We start from the raw sequence: 20,712 nt of genomic DNA, 5'->3' as shown, positions 1-20,712 counted from the left end.
GCGCGGGCAGCTCGCTTCATTATTGTGCAAATCGCTAGGAATGCAAATCCGGGTGCACCTGGGGAAAAATGCATTAACAATATTACTCCTGATTAAGGTCGAAGGGCACTTTCTGCTTGTTCAGTGACGCCTGGGCTCCCTTTCCTCCTCTGAATCGAAGGGTTGGGTTATTTTTATATCTGTGACTGTGGCGTCCTTGGGAGACGTTTTATCAGGCGCTTTCAAACCGCTCTGGTGCCGTCTCTTGACAAGATCCCACCGGCAGCACCGGCCGCCCTCTTCGGGCCATGGGATCAGACAGTGCTGGAGCTCACTGGCACGTTGGCCAAACCCCAGGATTTACCCCCAAAACAGCCTGCCACACCGTGCTGAGGAGGAGCTGTGGGGACGCCCCTGCTGCTGCCGGCAGCTCTGTGGGTTCCTCGGGAGGGGACCGGGCTCTGCCCTCCAGCTCCGCTGGCGCCGGAGGAAGGGGCTGGAGCTGAGGACTGACGTCACACGGCAGCTCCTGGCACCCTCGTGCAGGCGGGAAGTCACCGCGGGGACACCGGCACCCCTGGCTCCCCCCGCCCCAAAACCCACTCGCCTTCCCCAGCCTGAAGCTTGAAACTCCTGGTGGGAGCACCAATGGCTGGGCCCCACCAGCCCTCACACCGGCACGGCACGGCACGGCACGGCACAGGCCTCCCCCGCGAGCAGGGACTGGTCGTGGGGCTGGCAGGGAGGCTCCTGATCTGCTTAATGGGCGTGAGCAGGGTGCCAAACCGGCGCTGATTTATCGCTGAGGAAACGCTTAATTTAGGCAATGTATTTAAAGGAACTAATTAGAATTGTATTAATATTTATGAGCCTTATGGAGAAGCTGATAGTCGCTATTTGAGGGTATTAGCTGTTATCTTACACTGGGCAGGACCGTGGTGTTGGGAGGCAACTTTAATTGTGGGGAAAGCAGCCGAGATCTCGCCAGAAGCCGGTGACGGCAGCTCGCCCGACCTGCACATCCAAACCGCCTTTGCTGTGCTAATGAATATCTGCTAATGAATATCTGCTGGAATTAATAACCCTGCCCATGTGGTCCTGCCCCCCGAGCATCCCTCTGAGCATCCCGCTGATGGGGGTGGGCGCAGCCGCCTGCTCAGGGCCATGCTCTGGGCAATGGGGGGCTGGGGAAGCCGGAGCCCCCCCAGCTCCAGCACCCCAGAGCCATGGCACAGTCCCCACACCCGGTGCGATGCCCCTAGCCCTGCCGCTGCCTGGAGAAGGGGGCTGGGGGGGACCCGGGGGCCCCAGCACCCCCCGCCTCATCCATAACCCGCTCCCTGCCCGCACCCGACCTCTCGCTATAGCAAAGTTCACATCAATTTTCCTTCCCCTCATTTGTCTGTAAACCGTGAAGAAAAATCACCGCCGTCTGCCCGCATCAGGCCGCCGTGGTGATGTATGGCTGTAATAAAAACCCCATTTTGGGAGGCCGCCTTCCCCGTGCCGCCAGCCGCCGTGCCGCGCGTGGCCGGGCTGTGCCGCGTGGCACCGGGCCGGGGCTGCCGCCGGCGCCATCCCAGCCCCCCCCGTGCCTCCACCACGGTCTCGCCGCAGCCGGTGGTTACGGGCAGGAGCCATTGGAGCTGCTGCCTCTGCGCCGCGTTCCGGCAGCCGGTGCCATTAACCCCAAGAGCCGGATCGTGGGGGGCGGCCTGACGGGGGTGCTGGGTGGGGGGTGCCACCCCCCTGCCTGCCCCACACGGGGACTTTCATCTCAGCAGCCGGCAGCAGCCACGGCGCCAGCTCGGGGCCAAGCAGAGCAGGTGGGGAAGGAGCTGAATAATAAATTGGCGCTTTGGGCAGGTTTTCATCTTTTCTGTTTCAAGTTGCTCGCTGTCTCCGCCTGCAGAGCTCACCAGCGGCCGCGGCCAGCGGCGCGTGGGGAGGGAGCATGCACAGCACCCTCCAGCTGCTGCAAAACCGGCTCCCCTGAGCAAATGGCACCTCTGAGGCGCTCCTGCCCCCCAGCCCCAGCCCCGGGGGGCCGGGGGCACTGGGGCGCTGCCGGCATGGGTGGCATCACCCACCAGTTCGGCCCCAGCTCCCCAGGAGACGCCCGGAGCGAGGGCTGTCCTGTGGCTCTGGGTCATCGCCCCCGGTGCAGGGGGGGGGCAGTGCCAAGCTCGGACCCAGGGCACCCCCCAGCCCCATCCACCCCTGAGCCCAACCAAGGGTCCCCGCGGTGGCAGGCGGAGGCCGGGGTGTCACCACTGTGGGAGGGCGGTGGCGGTGCCACTGTCCCAGAGCCCACCGGGGTGCTCCGTCCCCCTGCGCAGCCTCCCCGGGAACGTCCCCAGCATCTGCAGGCAGCGCAGGCCTGCTGCCCCCTCGGGGCTCTCATTAATTAGCAAATTAATAAGACAGGATGAGTGCTGACAGGAGGTTTTTCTGGGGAAGACCTGCAGGTCCCTGGCTTGCCGGTGGCAGTGCCCAGCAGGGACAGTGCCCCCCCGCCAAGGGAGCTGCTCCTGCCCACGCCCTGCCCGCACCCTGCGCCTGCTGCCCGCACTGAGACCAGGACAAGCTCCGGGGGGCAGCGGGAAGGCGGCAGCTCCTGGGACAGGCACCGGGCTCAGGATGGTGCTGAGCAGGAAGGACACGAGCCCTCAGCCCCTGCCCAGAGCCCAGCTGGCAGCGGAGGCTGGCATGGGGATGGGCACCCGCACCCTCTCCCACCCCGGCACAGCCACGGCACCCGCATCCCCTGGCCGCGCTCTCCCCAGGGACCAAGCGGCTGCGGGCGCTGGGCCAGGGCAGTGACAATTCAGAGTGGGGCCGGGGCTGCACAGCCACGCGAGGTGCCAGGGCCCCACGCCGCTGGCCTGCTGGGGCTCCAGGCCACAAGCCAGGAGCGAGGGGCCACCTGCCGCCACAAGCAAGCCCATGCCCCGTGTGCCAGGGTCCCTGGGCTGGGCCGGGGTCTGGGCTCGCAGTTCCAGCCAACGTGGCCGGGCAGGGAAGCGGGGAGGCACGGGGAGCCATGGGGCAGGCGGGACGAGGAGGCCGTGCTGCTGCATGCCAGGCGTCCTGGCAGCTTTATTGCGTGGGGCCAAGCGTGGCAGACCCCGGCCCCTCAGCTGCCGGCCCTGCGGGGGGACTCTGGCCCTGCTGCCGCCTCCTCCTTGGGGTCACTCCTCGGCTCTCCCTGGGAGACAAAAGAGGACAGTGAGGAGGGGGTCCAGGCAGGGCGGGGGGAGGCAGCCGGTGGCTGGCACTGGGGAGCAGAGCTGGCCCCGGATCATCCGCTGCACTCACCCCCGGTGCATTCCCCGCCCCCAGCCCGCACCCCCAGGGATGCAGGAGCAGCTCTCGTGGTTGCGGTGTTGTGTGGGGACACAACGGCCGCGCCAGGGAAGTTGAGCAGCCGCGGCGGTTGCTCAGCCACCAACGGCCCCAACCGCCCGCGCTCCACTCAGAAAGGGGTGTCACACCCGGGCGAGTGCCCACACAGCGCCAGGACCCCCCAGCCCGCAGGGGCCACCACGGCTGCGCCAGCATGGGCTCTGCCCAGCACACACCCAGCGCCAGACACATTCAGCAGAGGCTGAGGAGGCAAACTGCGAGGGGGGGCTGTTCCCTCTGCGCACGCCTCGCTGGTCAGGTTTCCCACTTCGATAACCAGGCTGCAGAATTGTGATTCCCAACACAATTGCCTGGTTCTGACCAAAACGCCACCAGCTCCCAAGAGGGAGCTGTGAGCTGGTTGAAATCACCCAGCAGAAAGGCGCAGAGGCGGGGTGGGTCACTGCCGCTCGCTGTGCCGCGGGGAGGCTGCCCTCACTCCGCGGCGGGGGACGCAGACCCTCGGGGCCGCCCGCTGCAGGCAGCACCGCTCTGCGCTCCCACCCCTGCGCGGGCAGAGGCAGCCCATTCCGGCCCAGTGCAGCCCAGTGCAGCCCCTCCTCTCACCTGGTTGCTGGCAGACCCACTGGCACTCCTCCACCGTCCTGAAGTTGTTGGCGTTGCCTCCGCAGCCGCTGTAGATGAAGGGCTGGCAGGTCCCCGTGGCGGGGTTGTAGGCGTAGCGAGGGAAGAATCCCCTGCACGGGCCAGGCACGGGCGGGAGGTGACAGATGCCACTCGGGGATGCAGGGCTGTCAGAGGCAGCGGGGCCCCGGCGGTGGCGGGGGCCGGCGGGCAGGAGCGGGGCCGCGGTTGCCCTCTCCGGGGGCAGGCAGCCGAGGCCACAGCCCGTGAAGCAGCACTTCTCGCGGCGGGGACAGTCGGTGTCGTCGTGGCAGGAATTGTTGCAGGGCGCGAAGGTGTGCAGCACCCTCCTCCTGGGGCAGACGCCTGGTTTGGCTGCAGGTGGGGAAGGAGACGGGCTCACAAGCGGGGTCTGCCCTGGCTGCAGCCCCCCAATCCCACCGAGCCCCCCCAGCCGCCCTTACCTGGCACCGGCTGCACGCAGCGGACGTGGCAGCCCATGCTGCAGCACTTCTCACTGCCCCAGCACTGCCGGTCGCTGCCACACTCCACCAGGCAGATGGTCGCCATGTTGGGGTCCAGCCGCGGGCAGAAGCCCCTCTTGGCTGGGGGTGCCCAGCAAGGTCAGAGTCCCACCAGCCCCTGCCCGCTCCCAGCGCACCCCCGGGGCACCCACCCCCCAGGTCCTGCGGGCAGGGAGCACCGGGCACCCCTGTCCCCCTACACCAGAGGGGCCAAGAGCGGGGAGATGGGGTGCGGGGGCCACCCACAGGCAGCGGCCACACGCCGGGACGGGGCACAGGGGCTGGCGGGGCTGCAGGACCCACTCCCCGAGGTGGCTGCGGTGTCCCCCCCCTTTGGAGGGCAGAGCAGGGGCTCGTTGAGGGCTGCTGGGGGAAGGGACCCCCTCACCTCCCAGGGGCAGCCGGCACCCCTGCCCACAGCCGGTGCTGCAGCAGCGCTCGCTGCCCGGGCAGTCGTCGTCCGAGGAGCACGACCTCTCACAGGGCATCAGGGGGGTCCTGGAGGGTGGGGGGCACTCGCCGAACTTCCCTGGGGAGGGACAGGCAGGGGGTCAGGGTGTGCAGGCAGACCCCCCCCCCCAGCCTGGGCACGGCCCCGCCGCTCCAGGAGCTCGCGGGGAGCCGGGTTGGGGCGGGGGGCAGCCGGGGGGGCACTTCCCCGGGCCCCCGCGGTGCTGCGGGGGGCTCTGCCGCTCAGGTGCGGGGTCCCGGGCGGGAGGTACCCGGCGGGATGTCCCAGCCCGTGACCCCCCCCAGCGCTGCCCCCCCAGGGGGGCGAGGGGACACCGGGGACACGGCGGCGGTGGCGGGGAGCGGGGCGCACCCCGGGCCGGGGCTCACCTGCGAGGCGGCTCCCCGCGGCCGGCCGGCAGTGGCCGGGGGGGCCCGGGGGGGCCAGCAGCAGCACGAACAGGAACAGCCCCGGCTTCATGGCGCTGCCCCCGCCCGCCCCGCGGCCGCTTAAATACCGCGGGGAGCCCCGGGCCGGGCTGCGCAGCGCCCCCAGCCCCTCCCCGCCCCCGGGGCCGGGCCGGGCTGGAGCCGGCGCTCCGGGAGCCCGGGGGAGCCCGGGGGAGCCCGGCCCCGCTCCCCGGCCCCGCTCTGACGGAGCAACAGCCTCCTCTGCCGGCCGCCCGCCGGGATGCTGCGCCGGGATCGGGCCCCGCAGCCCACGGAGCCCACGGAGCTGCGGGACACCGCGGGCGGGGGCACAGGGGGAACCGTGCGGGCCCAGCCCCGGCACCAGCGCGGCCCAGCGGGGAGGGGGCAGCAGGCAGGAAGGGGGGATACAGGCAGGGAGGGGGCAGCAGGCAGGGAGGGGCAGCACAGGCGGGGGGACACCGTTCCCCACGGCCGGGACACGGAGGCCGGGGGACAGCCCGGGCTTCGCACGGCCGTGTGCCGCAGGACTCGAAGATGCCGCCATTAACGCCCGCAGCCACGCGCCGTAACGCGCCGGGCGTGCGGCAGCCGGGGGAGGAAGAGCACGAGGCCGAAGCCCCGTGGAGCGAGGAGCCACCAAAGGACCAGGAGCTGCTCGGGAGAGGCTGGTGCCTTCCCACAGCACCACCGCGGCAACGTTGAGGCCAAGGGGTCACTCAGAGGGACCCCGTGCACTGAACCAGGGGCTGCTTTCACAGCCCCCCACGTTTCCTTGCTGACGGTTCCCTTCGTTTCCGACCCAGAGTTCCTGGAGCAACAAGTGCATTTGGCCACCTGGAGCGGGGATGACGCAACCAGGAATTTCCAAGTGGGGAAATACGATCGTTGAGCTGTAAAACCCCATATGAGACCGCAGCGGTCACGTGGGCCATGGCACAGAGCCACCTGCTCCCCGGCGGGCTGGCCTTGAGGCAACCCCCCGCGCAGGGGCCGTCCCCGGCATCCCCCGGATGAAGCCTTTCTCCCCGTCTCCAGCCCTGGCAGCGGACGAGCCCCTTCCACAAGCCCCTCGAAAACCCAGGTCCTGCCCGTCTCTGCCCCCACTGCGGCTGCAGGCTGCCCCCCCGGGCCTTGCTGCAGCCCCCCACGCCCGACCCACCAGCAGCACCCACCTGTGCCCTTGGCGCTCCGGCGGGGCACGGCACACTGTGCCGGCACAGCAGCAAGTCAGCCGCAAGAGGGGCCATGGTGCAGACCCCCCCGGCAGGGATGCACAGCCTGGCCGTGCCCCGCTGCGTGGGACGGGGAGCAGGGAGTGAAGGTCCCGCTTGGCAGAGCCTCAGGGTCCCTGCGGGCTCGGAGCGCGCCTCACCCTCGGCACGCTTTGACCACGCTGGGCTCTCGGTGACCTCCCCACCCCGGTAACCTTGGGCCAACCCCCGCCCGTCCCGGCACACAGCGAGGTGAAAGGCAGCCCCGGCGCTGACCCCACTGGAGCACCCGTCTGCCGGGACACGTCTGCAGCCGGCCGACGTGCCAGCACCCAGCCTGTCCCCACCGAGGAATGGTGCTCGGCACACGGCGCTTCCCACGCTCTGCTCTCCCCGAGGCCACGCTTGCTCGCGGGGACCCGGCCAGCCGTCGCCCACGGCTCCGCGGGCATAGGCAGTGGGATGTGGGCAACAGGCCAGGACCGGGGCAGTCAGGGCCAGGGACAGGGCGGCCACCGCCCCAGGGGAGCATCCTCTTGCCCAGTCCCCCCGGTTCCTGTCCCATGAACTCATCTAATCCCTTGTCACACCCCGGCAGCACTTGACACCTGCGGTGTTGGGCCCCACAGCTCAGAGAGGAGACTCCCACCCTCTGCCCCTCGCCTGCGGGTCTCCCCCGGCACCCCCAGCCCCTGCAGCCGCGGGAAGAAAGTCCCATCCACACCCCCTGGGTCACGCTGGGTGCACCAGCCTTCCCCGTCCCCCTTGTCCCCTCTTTCCCAAGCCGAAGAGCTCCAGCCCCTTCCCCTGGGTGACCGTGGGGGTGGCCCCAGCCTGTGGCCACGTCTCCCTTTCCCCAGGGAGGGTGTTGTTGGGTGCTGCCACCCCCACCCTGGCTGCAGCCTGGCTGCCGGGCCTGGGACGGGGCCGTGGTAAATGATTTCTCAGGCAACAACACGTCGTGGGGCTGTCGCTGCCTCGGGCACAACGGTGAAATGCGGTGAGATTTGGCACCTGAAAGTGATGTGTGCGGCAGCCCCTCCCTGGCCCCGTGAGGATATAAACCCCCGCGCCAACCCGCGCTGGCCACCCAGCACCCGTGGGGAGGGAGCACCATGAAAACCGCCGGCATTTTGCTCGTGGGCGTCCTGGCCCTGTGTGCCCAGCTGCAGCCGGCCACCGCGGCTCCTGCAGGCATGGGTGAGTGCCTGGGGGGAGCGGGGCGGCCGCCTCCCACCAGCTCTCGGGGTGCTGCGGGGTCCCGCGTGGGATGAGCAGGTAAAACCAATCACACCAGCGCAGAGCCGGGCGCTCCCCCCGCTCCGGGGCACCCCACGCCCCGCCACCACCAAACCGTGGGGGTCCGGCTCTGTGGCGCAGAGCGGCCCCCGAGGTCTGTGCCGGGTGGGCAGAGCAGGCGGGCGGGGGACACGGTGGGAGCCCTCCTGCCCGCGGGGTGCACCGGCCTTCGGCCGCCAGCCTGGTGCACAGCTGGGCCCCAGAGGGGTCAGATAATTCCCCGTGTGACAGCCCACGCACACAGCGCGGGGGCCCCGAGCTGCCAACTGCTGGGCCCCCACATCTCCCCGGAGAAGGGACGTCCCTCTCTGTCCCCCTCTGCTCGCCCCGCTCTGTGCTGGCAGCAGGGGGCCAGCTAGCCACCCCGGGGGCACCTTGCCTGGCCAGCAACCCTCCCCTTTTAATCATTGACCGCCCTCCCTCAGCAGGCGGGCAGGGAGACGTGACTCCAGCACCTTCCCTGCTGCCACGAGGGAGCTGCGGTCACCCACAGGGCTCGGGCGCAGCCAGCGTGACCAGGCTCAGCAGCAGCGGCTCAGCCACCTGGGGATGCGGCAGCAAAGAGCCCTCGGGGTCGGGGTCGGGGCTGCTGGCCCCATGTCCTCAGCCGGGATCCTGCCCCAGGACGTGCCTTGGCACGGGGACGGCTGCCTGTGGCTGTGCCAGCAGAGCCCCACACTCCCCACAGCCGTCCTTGGCCGCTGGTGAGGAAGCGCCTGGCAGAGCCATAGGGGGGACGGCAGCCACCCCGATGCCACACGCTGGGGACGGCAGCCGAGGCGTTTCTGCCTCCTGGGAAGCGATGCGACCGCATGGGCTGGAGCCGCTGCCCCCACCGCCGGCACGCTCAGTCCCTCTCCAGCTGCTCCAGCTGGCTGGGCGCGGCTCCGGCTGGATCGGCCGCTCGGAGCCAAGGTGCAACCTCGGGCAAACCCGCCGACACCCACGCTGCTGCCGCCGCTCCCCCCGTCCTCCATGGTTTCCCCCTCATCTCCTGCCACGAGCCCATTTCTGGGCTCCCCTCTGCTCTCGTCCAGCTGCTCCGGTGCAGCCCAGCTGCTGGCACCACACCCGCAGCCTCCCAGCCCCGGCCGCTCACCACCGGCACCATGGACGTCCCACACGCTGGGACAGAGCAATTACGGGGTCAGAGCAGGGCAATAACCCTCAAAGACAAGTGCCACCGGCAGCGCCGGCACGGGACCAGCAGCTCAGTCAGGGTGGGACACGGGGGCAGCCCCTGCCCTGGCAGCGGGGACAGTACCGCGGGGTGGGCAGTGCCAGGTCGGCAGCCGTGGTGCTGGTCCAGGAGAGCAGGGTGGGCTCTGTCCCCGCAGCGTCCCTCACCTCCACCCCCGAGGGCAGCACTCGCACCGCCCAGCGACGCTCTCGCCTGCAGAGCGGCCACGTTACCAGCCCCATCCCAGCCCTGGCGCAGGGGCCACCGGGCTGCAGCACGTCCGCCTTTATTCAGGGAGTCCCAGCACCGGCTGGAACCACCCGCCCAGCCCAGTTCCCTACAGCGCTGTCCCCAGTGGGGCCCAGTCCCCGGGGCAGAGTGGGAGCATCCTGGCCAGCCCCAGCGTGGCCAGGTCCTGGCAGCCCCCCGGCAGCCCCCCAGTACCCAGCCACCGAGCACCCCAGCCCGAAGGATGCGGGGACAAGGACCATCCTGCTGCTCTCCCCGCCACCCCAGGCCTGTCCCCCATCCCCACGCGTTGGCTCCCGCTGCCGGCAGCAGTGGAGCGGTGGCGGGGCAGCGGCCGGGCCGTGCGCCGGCTCCTGTTCCTGCAGAAACACCCGTGGCAGGGAGGGGACCGCAGGCAAAGGCAAACAGTTACTGATTTACTGCCGCTCCGTTCTGTGCCGCATTGTTGACTGCGGGGTTAAATTACCTGGAGACGGACCCCGGCAGAGCGGTCACCGGCTTGTGACTTGGGGCAGGGATGGTGTCCCCCGCCCCGCACACCCCTCGCCCACGCGGGTCGGTGGGATGCTCTGGCCCAGAGCTGGGGCTGCCCCGGCAGCCTCTGCCAGCAGCGAGGGCACGTCACCGGAGACGGGGCAGGAGAGGCTCAGCCTGCGACTGTGCCCAGGATGGGCCCCAGGGAGCCGGGATGCTCTGGGGGTGCCTCCCAGCAGAGGGGTCCAGCCTGCACCCCCCCAGCCGGGCAGCACCGGCACCACGTGGAGGGACCTGCATTGCCACGGCAGCCAAACCACCCAAAGCATTGAGATGAAACCAGGAGCTGTGAGCAAAGGGGATGGAGTCCTCGGCCCCGCTCCGGCACAGTGCAGGGCTATTCCCCTTCCGTCAGCAGCCCCGGGAGGAATTAAAGGCACCACTGGCAGCACCTGCGGGGGAGACAGGGACTGGCAGAGCGGCGAACACTGATGAGAGCAGCGCAGCCACGCCGGCTGGTCTGGGCCGCTCGGCTAGCTGGGTCTATCCAAACAAAGCCCGGCTTGATGCTGCCAGGTGCCACGGAGCATCCTGCCCACAGAGGAGGACAGCACACGTGCCACGGGAGGGGTGTCCCGGGCAGACCCGAGGGGGTCCGGGGTTGCACAGCCCCCAGCACCGCCATGCCCCGGAGCACCGGGCGCGCAGCCAGAGCATGCCGGCGGCTCGCTCCCCGCCAGCCACTCGCCCAACCGGTGCTGCCGGACGATCCAGGCCACATCCCTGGGGCTGTTGGAGGCCGTGAGGATGGTGGGGGCCACAGGACGAGGTCATAGCTGGGCAGAAGGAGCTCCTGTGGCTGCCAGGGAGGCGTGGGGGAGCCCTGGGCGGGCGCCTGCCCAGACACGTGGGCAGCCTGGAGGGCCCTTCAGTCGAGGAGTGAGAGCTGGAGGAGAACAAGTGGCTGGAGCAGAAGCCGGATGAGCAGCAGCTCTTGGCCGCGCCATCAGCTCATCCCAGCCTCTGGGCATCAGCGGCCCAGGCCAGGGGCCACCGGGCTGCAACATGGCCACCTTTATACAGGGAGTCCCAGCACTGGCCCTGGGCTAGAATCTCTGCTTGCAATCGCCAGGGCGGTGGCAGGGACAGATTGTGCCCCATCCCCAGCACACCCACGCCCGCCATGCTCCCCGCTGGTGGCACCAGCTGCATCCCCATGGCCTCTGGTGGCCAAGCCCTGGGGGCCATGACGGCCCCGTGCCCAGCTGGCTTGGTGGCTGGGGCCAGCCGGGGTCCAGCGTGCGGCGCACGGGGGCCGCGGCTGGTGGCAGTTGGCTGCTGTTCCTGCCGGGCAAGTTTTCAGCGTGGCCGCCCGGTCTCCTCGAGGCTCCCCCTCCCTGGTCGGCCGCCAGCAGCGGCAGATACCTGATACTCAGGTTGTGCAAGAGCGAAGGGGGAGCCTGGCCCTGCCCGGCCCTTGGGAGCCACCCGGAAGGCCGAGCCCTCCCGCCCGCCGGCCCCACCTGGAGAGGAGCTTAAAGGCCGGCCGGGCGGCCCCGCAGGCTCAGCGCCGGCTCCCGCACCATGCCCACGGCCCGCAGCGTGCTCGTCCTGGCAGGGCTCCTGGCTCTCTGGGCAGAGCTGCCTCCAGCATCCGCCCAGAATGTCACCAGTGAGTATGAGCGCACGGCTCCGCACGGCTCGGCTCGGCTCGGCACGCCCCGGGCGAGCAGCCAGCATCACTCCCAGCCCCAGGGCCTGCTGGGGTGGGGGCCGGGGCTGAGACACAGCCCGTGCCCGGTGCGGTTGGGCTCAGCAGCATCCCTGGACCCAGCCCTGGGGCTGGCGGCAGCATCTCCCGCCTGGGGCCGGCAGCCCCCGCGCCTGCCCACACCCTCCGCCTTTGCCTTGCAGCGAAAGCCGGCGTGTGCCCGGAGCCTGCGACGGAAGCAGCGAACTGCACGGTGGGGTGCCAGTCCGATGGCGACTGCGAGAGCACCCTCAAGTGCTGCCCGGCGGCCTGCGGCAAGGCCTGCCAGAAGCCCGATGGTAACGCTCCCTCCTGCTCCTGGCGCCGCTGCCCAGTGCCGGTCCCGCTGCCGTGAGCCAACGGCTCGTCCCAGCCGGCGGCACCGGTGCTCCAGGGTGCGGTGGCAGCCGCGGGTCTGGGCAGTCGTTGGGTGCCCAGGTGCAGCGCGGTTATCAGGGGCTGTACAGGGAGCCCGGTGGGGTTGGGGTGTGCTGCCACCGGGCCCTGCTCACCCCTTCCTCCTCCCAGTGACGCCAGGGTTGAGCCGGCACCTCCGAACAAAGCCGAGGTCGGCTCAGAGAACCCCCATGTCGCTCCCTGGCGCAGCCCACTCAGCCCCGTGGGCACTGTCTTGCCTCCCAACCCCACGCCTGGGAAGAGTCTCTCATCACCCTGTGCCGGACATGGCCCCACAGCCCCCAGCTGCGTACGCTCACCGCGCCGGTCCTGCCGGAGAGCAGTGCCCGTAGACAGGCGCAGGATTCAGGATCTCCAGCTGCAAACACGTGGATGTGACCTGGAGGCTCCAGGACCTCCATCGCCGCCTGCAAGGCCAGGGCTGGCCCGGCGGTGCTGCAGCGGGGGACGGTGTGGTGCAGGGCTGGGAGCCCAGTGCCAGTGGCCGGCAGCAGGACAGCAGGGCAGGGAGCCATGCAGCCGGGCACAGGCTGGTTTGGGAGCACGTGGCCCCCGGTGAGGCCCGGGCTGAGCCCACGTCCCATGAGCGCACGGCCGGGGCCATCCACAGCGGCTGCGGGGGGGGAACAGGGCTGCGTGCCGCGGCTGCGTGTCCTGTGCCGGCCACCCAGCCCTGAGCGGGAGGCTGAGTACAGGGACTGCAGGGGCCACCACCCTGCCACATGGCCTCCACGATGTGTCCCCATCGGGTCAGGCTGGCAGAGCCATGGGGTGGGGGAGCTGCCGGCAGGCGTGGGGGTCCCTCCTCGGTGGCAGCCAGGGGCCGGCGCCATGCCCGCAGCTCCGGGAGCTGCTGGGTCAGCCCAGCCCCTCATGCCGGGGCCGGCGGGTCTGAGGCCACGTCCCTTCACCTTTGCAGAGAAGCCCGGCACCTGCCCGCCCGTCAGCCCGGGGATCCCCATGCTGGGTGTCTGCACAAACCAGTGCAAGACAGACTCCAACTGCTCCGGCAGCCAGAAGTGCTGCAGGAACGGCTGCGGCAAGGTCTCCTGCGTGACGCCCCTGCACTGAGGTCAGTCGGGCACCCGCCCACCCGCAGCACCCACAGCATGGCACCGCGCTCGTCCCGCTCACGGCCCTCTGCTCCCTTTGCAGGCGCAGCCGCCTCCTGCCAGCCCGGCCACAGGGAAGCTGCTGCCCGACGCGAGTCCTGCACGCCCAGGCCCCGGCCCTGCACCGTCTCCCACCGGCCTGACCATGCTGCCAGCTCGGAGCCTTCAGCCTCAGCTTCCTCCCCGGGGTCCCCTGCACTCTCACCAATAAAGCAGCCTCTCCCTGCTGCGCTTGTGGCTGCCTCTCCATCCCGCCGTGCTCCCGGCCCGGCAGCCGCTCTGCCCGCTCCTGGCCGCATCCTGCCCACCACTGCTGCCGCTGGGCGCTGGTGCCAGTGCTGGGGCTGCCTGGGAGGGCCCCAGCCTGTGCCTCTGCCACGGGGAGCCCCACAGCCCCCCGGCACACTGGCTCCTCCGCCGTTGCCCAGACGCGCTGGGAGCGGGGCCGTCGTGGCACAGCCACATCCACATCCCACCGGAGTGGAGCTGCTCCCTGCTCTGCAGGGGCAGGGAGGCCATCAGCGTGTGTCGTTACAGGAGCATCACCCCGACCCCTCCTGCCCCGCATGCTGCCAGCCCGGCAGCGGCACGTTGCCCGTGGCAGAAGCCTGAGGAGCTGTGGGTGGTGAAACTCAGAGCTGGGCCCTGTTCCTGCTCCTGCCCCGCTCTCCCCCGCACGCCCTGCTCCCCGTAGGGCTCCTGGCACCCTGGCCCTCCCACACCAGAGACCAGAGCAAGTGGCCCCACCTGTCTTCGAGGGGCCAGCACCCCCAGAGCCCCAGCCCAGCTCTCCCCGGGGCAGAGTGAGCCCTGTACCCTGCCCGGCACAGCCCAGTGCCCGGTGCCGGTTCCCCCTCTCCCTGCAGAGCGGGTGCAGGCTGGTGCACCCCGGCTCAGCGCCACAGCTCTCTGCAGCAGCTCTCCCCGCGTGCCAGGAGGCGACCGGCTCTGCTCCCCAGGCAGGACAGGCAGACACTGAGGGCTGGCGCCAGGATTCTGCTTCCCCGTGTCCCGTCCCCACCGTCCCTCGGGCAGCACAGGCACCAGGGCTCTGGGAGCGCTGCCCATCCCCCTGGCCTGGCTGCTCGCGGGTCACTGGTGACCTGGAAAGGGCGTGCTAGGGAGGATGCATCAGCCGCGGGCTGCAAGCCCAGCGCTGCCCCGGGAGTCTCCCCCGCGCCGGATTGTTCGTGCCCAGCGCTCCCACGGTGCTGCTGTGGGAAGGAGCAGCTCGGCTCAGCCGGCCCCACCCCGGCGGGGTTTAAATCGCAGCCGGTGGGCCCGGCAGCACGGCACCCCGCCACCAGCACGATGCCAGGCCAGCGCACCCTCCTCCTGGGGCTCCTGGTGCTCTTTGCAGAGCTGCCGCCCACCCTGGCCCAGCAGCACCATACCAGGGACCTGAGCGTGGCCACCGCAGCCACCCCGGCACCGCGCCGGGCCCTGCTGGGACGTTGGCCCCTCGCCGCCCTGCCTGCCCCCCGCAAAGCGGGTGAGTGCCCGGTGGGGGGGAGCGGAGCCCCGCGGCCCCCCGGGCTGTACTGCCTCTCCGACCGCAGCTGCCCCGGCGCTGAGAAGTGCTGCCAGAGCGGGCAGGTCAGGACCTGCCTCCTCCCCACCACAGGTACCCCCCGAGAGATGCCAGCGTGGGGACGGGGTGGTGGGTGGGATGTGGGTGGGGGCTGGTGACCATGTCGGGTGCCCCGGGTGTGAGCCCCCTCCCTGAGCACGCGGCTGCACGGAGCATCTCCCTCTGCAGAGAGCCCGGGCTACTGCCCCCGCACCGGCAGTGCCAGCATGGCGAGCTGCGGGCTAAGCTGTCACAACGACACAGTGTGCAGCCCCGGGGAGAAGTGCTGCACCCGCGGCTGCTGCGCTCGCTGCCTGCGCGCCGAGCCAGGTAAGGCGGCCTGGGGGTCCCTGCACCAGGACACCAGTGCCACGGGGCAGCCCCATGGGTCCGCACCCCCCCATCCCTCTGTGGGGGAGCCACAGGTGCTGTGGGGCCGTGCCGGCTGCACCCCGAGCCTCCCCTCCCCTCCAGCCAAACCCGGCCTCTGCCCGCGGAAACGTGCCCAGCGGAGCGCTGCTGCCTGCCCCAACCGCTGCGCCGATGACCGTGACTGCCCCGGCGACCGCAAGTGCTGCTTCTCCGGCTGCGGGCTGGCCTGTACCACCCCACACGCAGGTACGGCCCCACCACCCCTTCTCCCGCTGCTGGGCACCCGCAGGCTCCGCTGCCCTGGCACCGGTGCTCACCAGACCCACATCCCCCCGCCCAGGCATGCATGCCCCCGGCACTGCCCGTGGCCACCCCACGGCCACCCGGTGGCCATCCCGCAGCCACTCCAGTGGTGGCACGACTGCTCCTCTGGCCTGAAGCCCAGCGTGTGCCCGGCCACGCTGCCGGAGAAGCTGTGGCAGCCGTGCCCGGTCCAGCGTGTGGCCAGTGGCAGCCATCCAGGCGCAGGGAGCGTGTGTCACCAGCTGTGGCTCCCAGTGCCACACACCCGGCCCCCATGAGCCCCCAGGCAGGAGCAGGCCCTTGGGGCACTGCAGGAGGGGAGCCCCTGCCCAGCGTCTCCATGACAGGTGGGCAATGGCCCTAAGTGGGCGTGGGGCTGCACCCATCCTGCACCCCCCTCCTGCACCCCACTCGGGCTGGGCACTGGCGGGGGCCGCAACCAGGGTTGTCCCCCACTGCTCCAGCTGCCAGCTGGCATCCCATATGGAGCTGGGACTGGTCTCACTGGGGCAGACTGGTGCGGGTGTTAAGCTGGAGGCTGAGGGCAGCATGGGGCTCTGGGAGGGAGGATGGGGGCAGGATGGGGACCGAGGCCGTGCCAGGAGTGGGGCTGGGGGAAGCAGGATCCCGGCACCGCCGCAGTCCCCGTTGTCACCAGGGAGCCGCCGTGCTGCGGCGAAGCCTGGCTCCTGCCCCGTGGTGCTGCGGGGCTCCCTGGGCCCCTGCCTGGAGCTGTGCGACACCGACGGCGACTGCCCTGGGGCCGCCAAGTGCTGCTCCACCGGCTGCGGCCACGTCTGCAAACCGCCCACCGAGGGTAAAGCCACCGGCGCCACGCGGGGCCGAGACTCGCCGCGTCCCCTCCCTGCCCTGTCACCGTGACCCTCCCGGGGGGTGGTGGGAGCACGGGGAACCCCCCCATGGGGCAGGAGCCAGGTGAGGGGCTCACCCCCCGCGGGCAGGGCAGCTCCCCCACCCCGAGGGGTGCCCTGCGCACAGAGGGGGAGCCCCTCACCCCTCCCTCTCTCTGCATGTGCCAGCACGGGCCGGACTCTGTCCCTCCGCAGCCGATGGTGTCCAGGTGGCCGAGTGCCTCCTCCCGTGCCTGCAGGACAGGGATTGCCCCCCCAGCCAGAAGTGCTGCCTGCAGGGCTGTGGCCGGGCGTGCGTCCCCCCGCTGCGGGGTAAGCCCCCCCAGCCTGTCACCCCTCAGGTCCCAGCAGCCTGGGGCACCGTGCAGGTCTCGCCTTGGCAGCGGGTCCAGCCTGAAGCTGCCCAGGGCTCCCCATCCCCTGGGGCAGGAGCACCCATCCTGCACTGGCCACTTGGGCCATCTCTTCCAGGTCCAGCCTAGCCCTGGCCGGGAAGGGCTGCACTGGGAGGTGCCGTTTTGGGGCTGCCCCCCACCCCGCTGTCCTGAGAGGAGCAGAGGTGCTGCTGCCGGCAGCGCCCGCTGCGCCCATCCCTGCACCGGACCCTCTGTGCTGCCACCAAGATGGCACCAGCGTTGCTCTGAGGGGTCCTGGCTGGTGTCCCTGGCACCCCCCATCCCTCCCCGCCATGCCATCGAGGGCTGGCACTGCCCACACCGCCCCACACCAGGCCAAGGCTCCCGGCAGCCCAGTCATGCAGGCAAACCCCTGCACCCCCCTCAGCCCCGGCTGCTTCACAGCACCAAAACAGAATAAACCGGCCCACGGCCGCCTTCTGCTCCGCATCACCTTCCCTGTGCTCTGCCTCGGGTTCCCAGGAGGTGCAGGCAGCCCTGGACTGCACATGGGCAGAGAGGCGCAGGCAGGCACCCGGCAGCCATCCCTGCAGGCAGGTGCTGCCCTGGGGCAGGGAGAGGTTCCCGTTTCCATGCGGGCGCCCGCCAGCCACCACCGCTCCACCATGACCATCCTGCTGGGTCGGGGGGCCGCAGTCACGGGCTGGAGCACAGAAACCTGTTCCCTCGGATTCCTTGCACCGAGGAAGGGCTCATTTGCATCCCAAAGTGTGAAAACCTGGTTGGAAAAGCAGTCACGGGTCAGGGTGGGTGAAGCACCCAGAGACGGAAGGGGGCGGGGAGCAGCACCCATGTCCCAGGGGCCACAGCAGGACCCGCTCGCTCCCCGGCCCCAGCTCAGCCCTGTCACCGAGCTGGGACACTGAGCTGGGACACTGAGCTGGCCCAGGACACCTCTCCCACCTTGTGGTGTTGGATCCACCCGGCCGAGCTGAGCCAGGGCTGCAGGGGGGCACCGCGGGAGCAGAGCCCCTCCGACTGCTCCTGCTGCCGCGCCGGGGCCACACCATGGGCTCTATCCACGACCCCCACCCCGGGGAGGCGAGGGGCCAGCGGGGCTGGAGGGAACCCAGGCAGGGGGTCGCAGCCGGCCACGGTAGGGACGGGGCTGTGCGTCACGGGGGACAGCAGCTCCCCCCTGGCCCCGCGGGTCACCCTGACCCAAAAGCACGGCTCGGCCGGAGATAAGGGGGTGGCTGGTGGGGCACCGGCAGGTTCTGGGAACGGCCCCTCCTCCTGCCCCTCACGCCCCTGGCACGGCCAGCCTGCCACGGGGCTTCAGCTGCCCCGTCACCCTGGGCACCCCCACCAGAGACTTTAAACCCTGGCTCAGCTCCGGACACGCACGACATTCCCAGCGACATGAGGCCGAGGGTTTTCCTCCTCCTGGGACTCCTTGTCCTCAGGGTAGAGCTGGGCCCTGCACCGGAGGAGAGAGGCGGTGAGTACCGGTGGGCAAACCGGGCCGCTGCCATCCTGGGCCCAGCCCCTCGAACCCCGTCCCCCCCATGGCCCCACCATGTCCCCTGTCCCTGCCCAGCACATGCTGGTGAGGACCATGTGCTGCCTCGGGGACCCCACTCCCATGTGTGCACCCCTGGCCCCCTGCATGCCAGGGCCCCCCCGCCATGGGGACGATGCTGGGGGTGGTTGTGCCCAGCCGGGTCCCTTCTTTGTTTTGCCCAAACAGCTGCTGTTTGGAGTGAAACCTCGCGGCAGCGTCTCTGTTTGCAGCCAAACAGCGCGGCCCTGCCAGAGCCGGCGAGGGCTGTTTGCAGAAACCGCTGCTCTCCCAGGCACGGGCGCCAGCTGCCACTCGCCCACGCTGTGCCAAAGACAGGGTGGTCCTGGTTACCCCAGCGATCCCACACATGGGCACAGGCAGTTTGGCCATTGCCATCGGCCGTGCCAGCGAGGAGGGTCCGTGGGAGCCCCGGGCCCCGAGAGGCCGCACTCCTGACAGGACCATGCCCCCCTGAGGCTGCACTCCCCACTCCAGCCCCATGTCCCCTGCAGAGGGGACCCGCTCCCCGCTCCCCGGGGATGGAAGGTGAGGAGCTCTGCCACCTGGCGCTGCCCTGACGCCGCCATCCCACTGCAGGGGAGCCCCAGAAGCCGGGGAGGTGCCCACGGGACTTCACGCGCTGCCTGCGCCTGGAGCCCCCACTCTGCACCAACGACTCCAGCTGCCCCGACTGGCACAAGTGCTGCCCCCGGGACTGCCGGCTCCGCTGCACCCCCCCGGCAGAAGGTTCGGCATCACGGCACAACCACTGGCACCACCCCTGGCACCCTCCTCCCACGTCCCTGTCCCCATCCTCGTGCCGTCCCCTTTGCCACGGAGCCGCTCTCCATGCGCTGCTGGCAGCCCCTGCCCACGGCTCCTGGCATGGGGGACATGGAGGGGTCCAGGACGGGGCACGTGGCAGGGTTCAGCCAGGGACAGGCAGAGGGGCCTGGCAGAGACAGGCAGAGGGTTCTGGCAGTGGCAGGTTTCCCCGCGCTGCCTTGGGATGCCATGGTGCAGCATCCCTCACCTCTCGGCCCCTCGCCACTCGGTGTTGCAGAGAAACCCGGCGCCTGCCCGGCGACAGCCCCCGAGGGGCTCTTCGAGCCCTGCTCCTTCCCCTGCCTGGAGGACCGGGACTGCCTGGGCGCGCAGAAGTGCTGCCCGCTGGGCTGCGGCCCTGCCTGCCTGCAGCCGCTGCCGGGTGAGGCCTCCACGGCACCGGCACGGCCCCAGCTCACCCCGCCGTGCTGGGGAGGTTGGGGATGCCAAAGCCTCACGCCCGCTCTGCCCCCCCCAGACCAGCCCAAACCCGGGGAGTGCCCCGTGGCGCAGCCGGGGCCGTGCCAGGAGCGGTGCCGAGGCGACAGCGACTGCCCCGATGCGCAGAAATGCTGCAACAGCAGCTGTGGCCGCCAGTGCCTGCCCGCAGCCCCGGCCAGGGAGACGGGACGGGACGGGCAGAGCGGGCAGGGCCGTGGCTCGGGGACCGGGGGTGATGCTGTGGGGCTGCAGCCACCCCACGGCGCAGAGGACACTGGCCCTGCCCCGGCCACCCCGCAGCCGCTCCACCAGCGGAGATGCCACCAGGACCAGGACTGTCCCCCGTCCGAGCTGTGCTGTCACCAGCGGTGCAGCCGGCAGTGCCACGCACACGGCCAAGGTGAGGGGGGCGGGAGCCACCCTGGAGCTTCGACAGCTCTGCTGCCCGCTCTGGTCCCCCCGGCTGCGCCTCCGGGCAGTGCCAGGAGCCGAGGGGCCGGGGGGGCTGTGGTGCCAGGGGGTGCATCCCAGGGTCACCACAGCCCCCCGCGCCATGCCCTGCAGGAAAGGCCGGGTTCTGCCCAGCCCGCGCCGGGCTGTTCCCCAGTTACGACTGCAGGGCCTGGTGCCGGCACGACGCCGAGTGCCCCGGCCAGCAGAAGTGCTGCCTGCGCGGCTGCGACTACACCTGCCTGCCCCCCGCCCAAGGTGGGAGCTGCTCCGCCTCGCGCCGTGCAGGGAAACAGCAGGCAGGGCCCCCCCTCTCCCCAGCTCCGGTGGTCCCCCAACCCCGTTCCCTCTTGCCCCCCAGAGAAACCGGGCATCTGCCCCTTGGCTGAGGAGGCACCGGCCACAGTGGCCCCGTGTGGCACGGCCTGCGCAGGGGACTGGCAGTGCCCGGGGGCTGAGAAGTGCTGCAGCAGCCGATGCGGCCACGTGTGCTCGGCCCCTGAGAGAGGTGAGGAGACAGTCACCGGCACAGCGGTGCCGCACACCACCGGGCACGTCGGCAAACCTCTGCGGGGCAGGGTGTGGGGCAGTGCTGGCTCAGGACAAGCACTCAGACTCCCTGGGGTGCAGCCCTCGGGGTGCCCCAGGGCTCCGGGAAGGTGGGTGCCTGCGGCGTGGGGGGGTGCTCGCCCCTGCTGCCCCTTCCCACCCCTCAGACAAACCCAGCGAGTGCCCGAAGGTGAGGCCATGGCAGACGCTGGAGCCGTGCGCGGAGGAGGACTCCTGCGCCCACGGCAGGGACTGTCCCCGGCAGGAGAAGTGCTGCTTCTCCGGCTGCGCCATGCGCTGCACCCGCCCTGCTCAAGGTGAGCGCAGCCAGGCCGGCCATCGG

The 20,712-nt window shown here is 70.7% G+C and overlaps 3 protein-coding genes across 4 annotated transcripts; 2 read left to right on the top strand and 1 right to left on the bottom strand.

Annotated features, from left to right (window-relative positions):
• Nucleotides 1–3,051: 3,051 nt before the first annotated feature.
• Nucleotides 3,052–5,506, bottom strand: LOC141951747 (uncharacterized). Its single transcript, XM_074888356.1, has 5 exons — nt 5,334–5,506; nt 4,882–5,022; nt 4,434–4,574; nt 3,952–4,344; nt 3,052–3,187 (listed from the first exon to the last, which is right to left on the bottom strand). Exons 1-5 carry the CDS (start codon nt 5,422–5,424, stop codon nt 3,171–3,173), a joined length of 783 nt encoding a protein of 260 aa, XP_074744457.1. The 5' UTR covers nt 5,425–5,506; the 3' UTR covers nt 3,052–3,170.
• Nucleotides 5,507–7,672: 2,166 nt separating this feature from the next.
• Nucleotides 7,673–13,295, top strand: WFDC2 (WAP four-disulfide core domain 2). Of its 2 annotated transcripts, none has more exons than XM_074888503.1 (4): nt 7,673–7,786; nt 11,703–11,837; nt 12,875–13,027; nt 13,111–13,295. In XM_074888503.1, exons 1-3 carry the CDS (start codon nt 7,702–7,704, stop codon nt 13,024–13,026), a joined length of 372 nt encoding a protein of 123 aa, XP_074744604.1. In that variant the 5' UTR covers nt 7,673–7,701; the 3' UTR covers nt 13,027; nt 13,111–13,295. The 2 variants fall into 2 exon arrangements, with proteins under 2 accessions (XP_074744604.1, XP_074744603.1); XM_074888502.1 differs by lacking the exon at nt 7,673–7,786 and adding an exon at nt 11,229–11,460.
• Nucleotides 13,296–15,021: 1,726 nt separating this feature from the next.
• On the top strand, nt 15,022–16,900 carry WFDC3 (WAP four-disulfide core domain 3). Its single transcript, XM_074888695.1, has 5 exons — nt 15,022–15,025; nt 15,112–15,255; nt 15,971–16,129; nt 16,353–16,496; nt 16,656–16,900. The coding sequence occupies exons 1-5, from the start codon at nt 15,022–15,024 to the stop codon at nt 16,664–16,666; spliced, it is 462 nt and encodes a 153-aa protein (XP_074744796.1). The 3' UTR covers nt 16,667–16,900.
• Nucleotides 16,901–20,712: the final 3,812 nt, after the last annotated feature.

This window comes from Strix uralensis, chromosome 18, assembly GCF_047716275.1.
Source record: "Strix uralensis isolate ZFMK-TIS-50842 chromosome 18, bStrUra1, whole genome shotgun sequence".
In the NCBI taxonomy this organism is placed as follows: domain Eukaryota; kingdom Metazoa; phylum Chordata; class Aves; order Strigiformes; family Strigidae; genus Strix; species Strix uralensis.
This window is presented reverse-complemented; position numbering and strand designations above follow the sequence as displayed.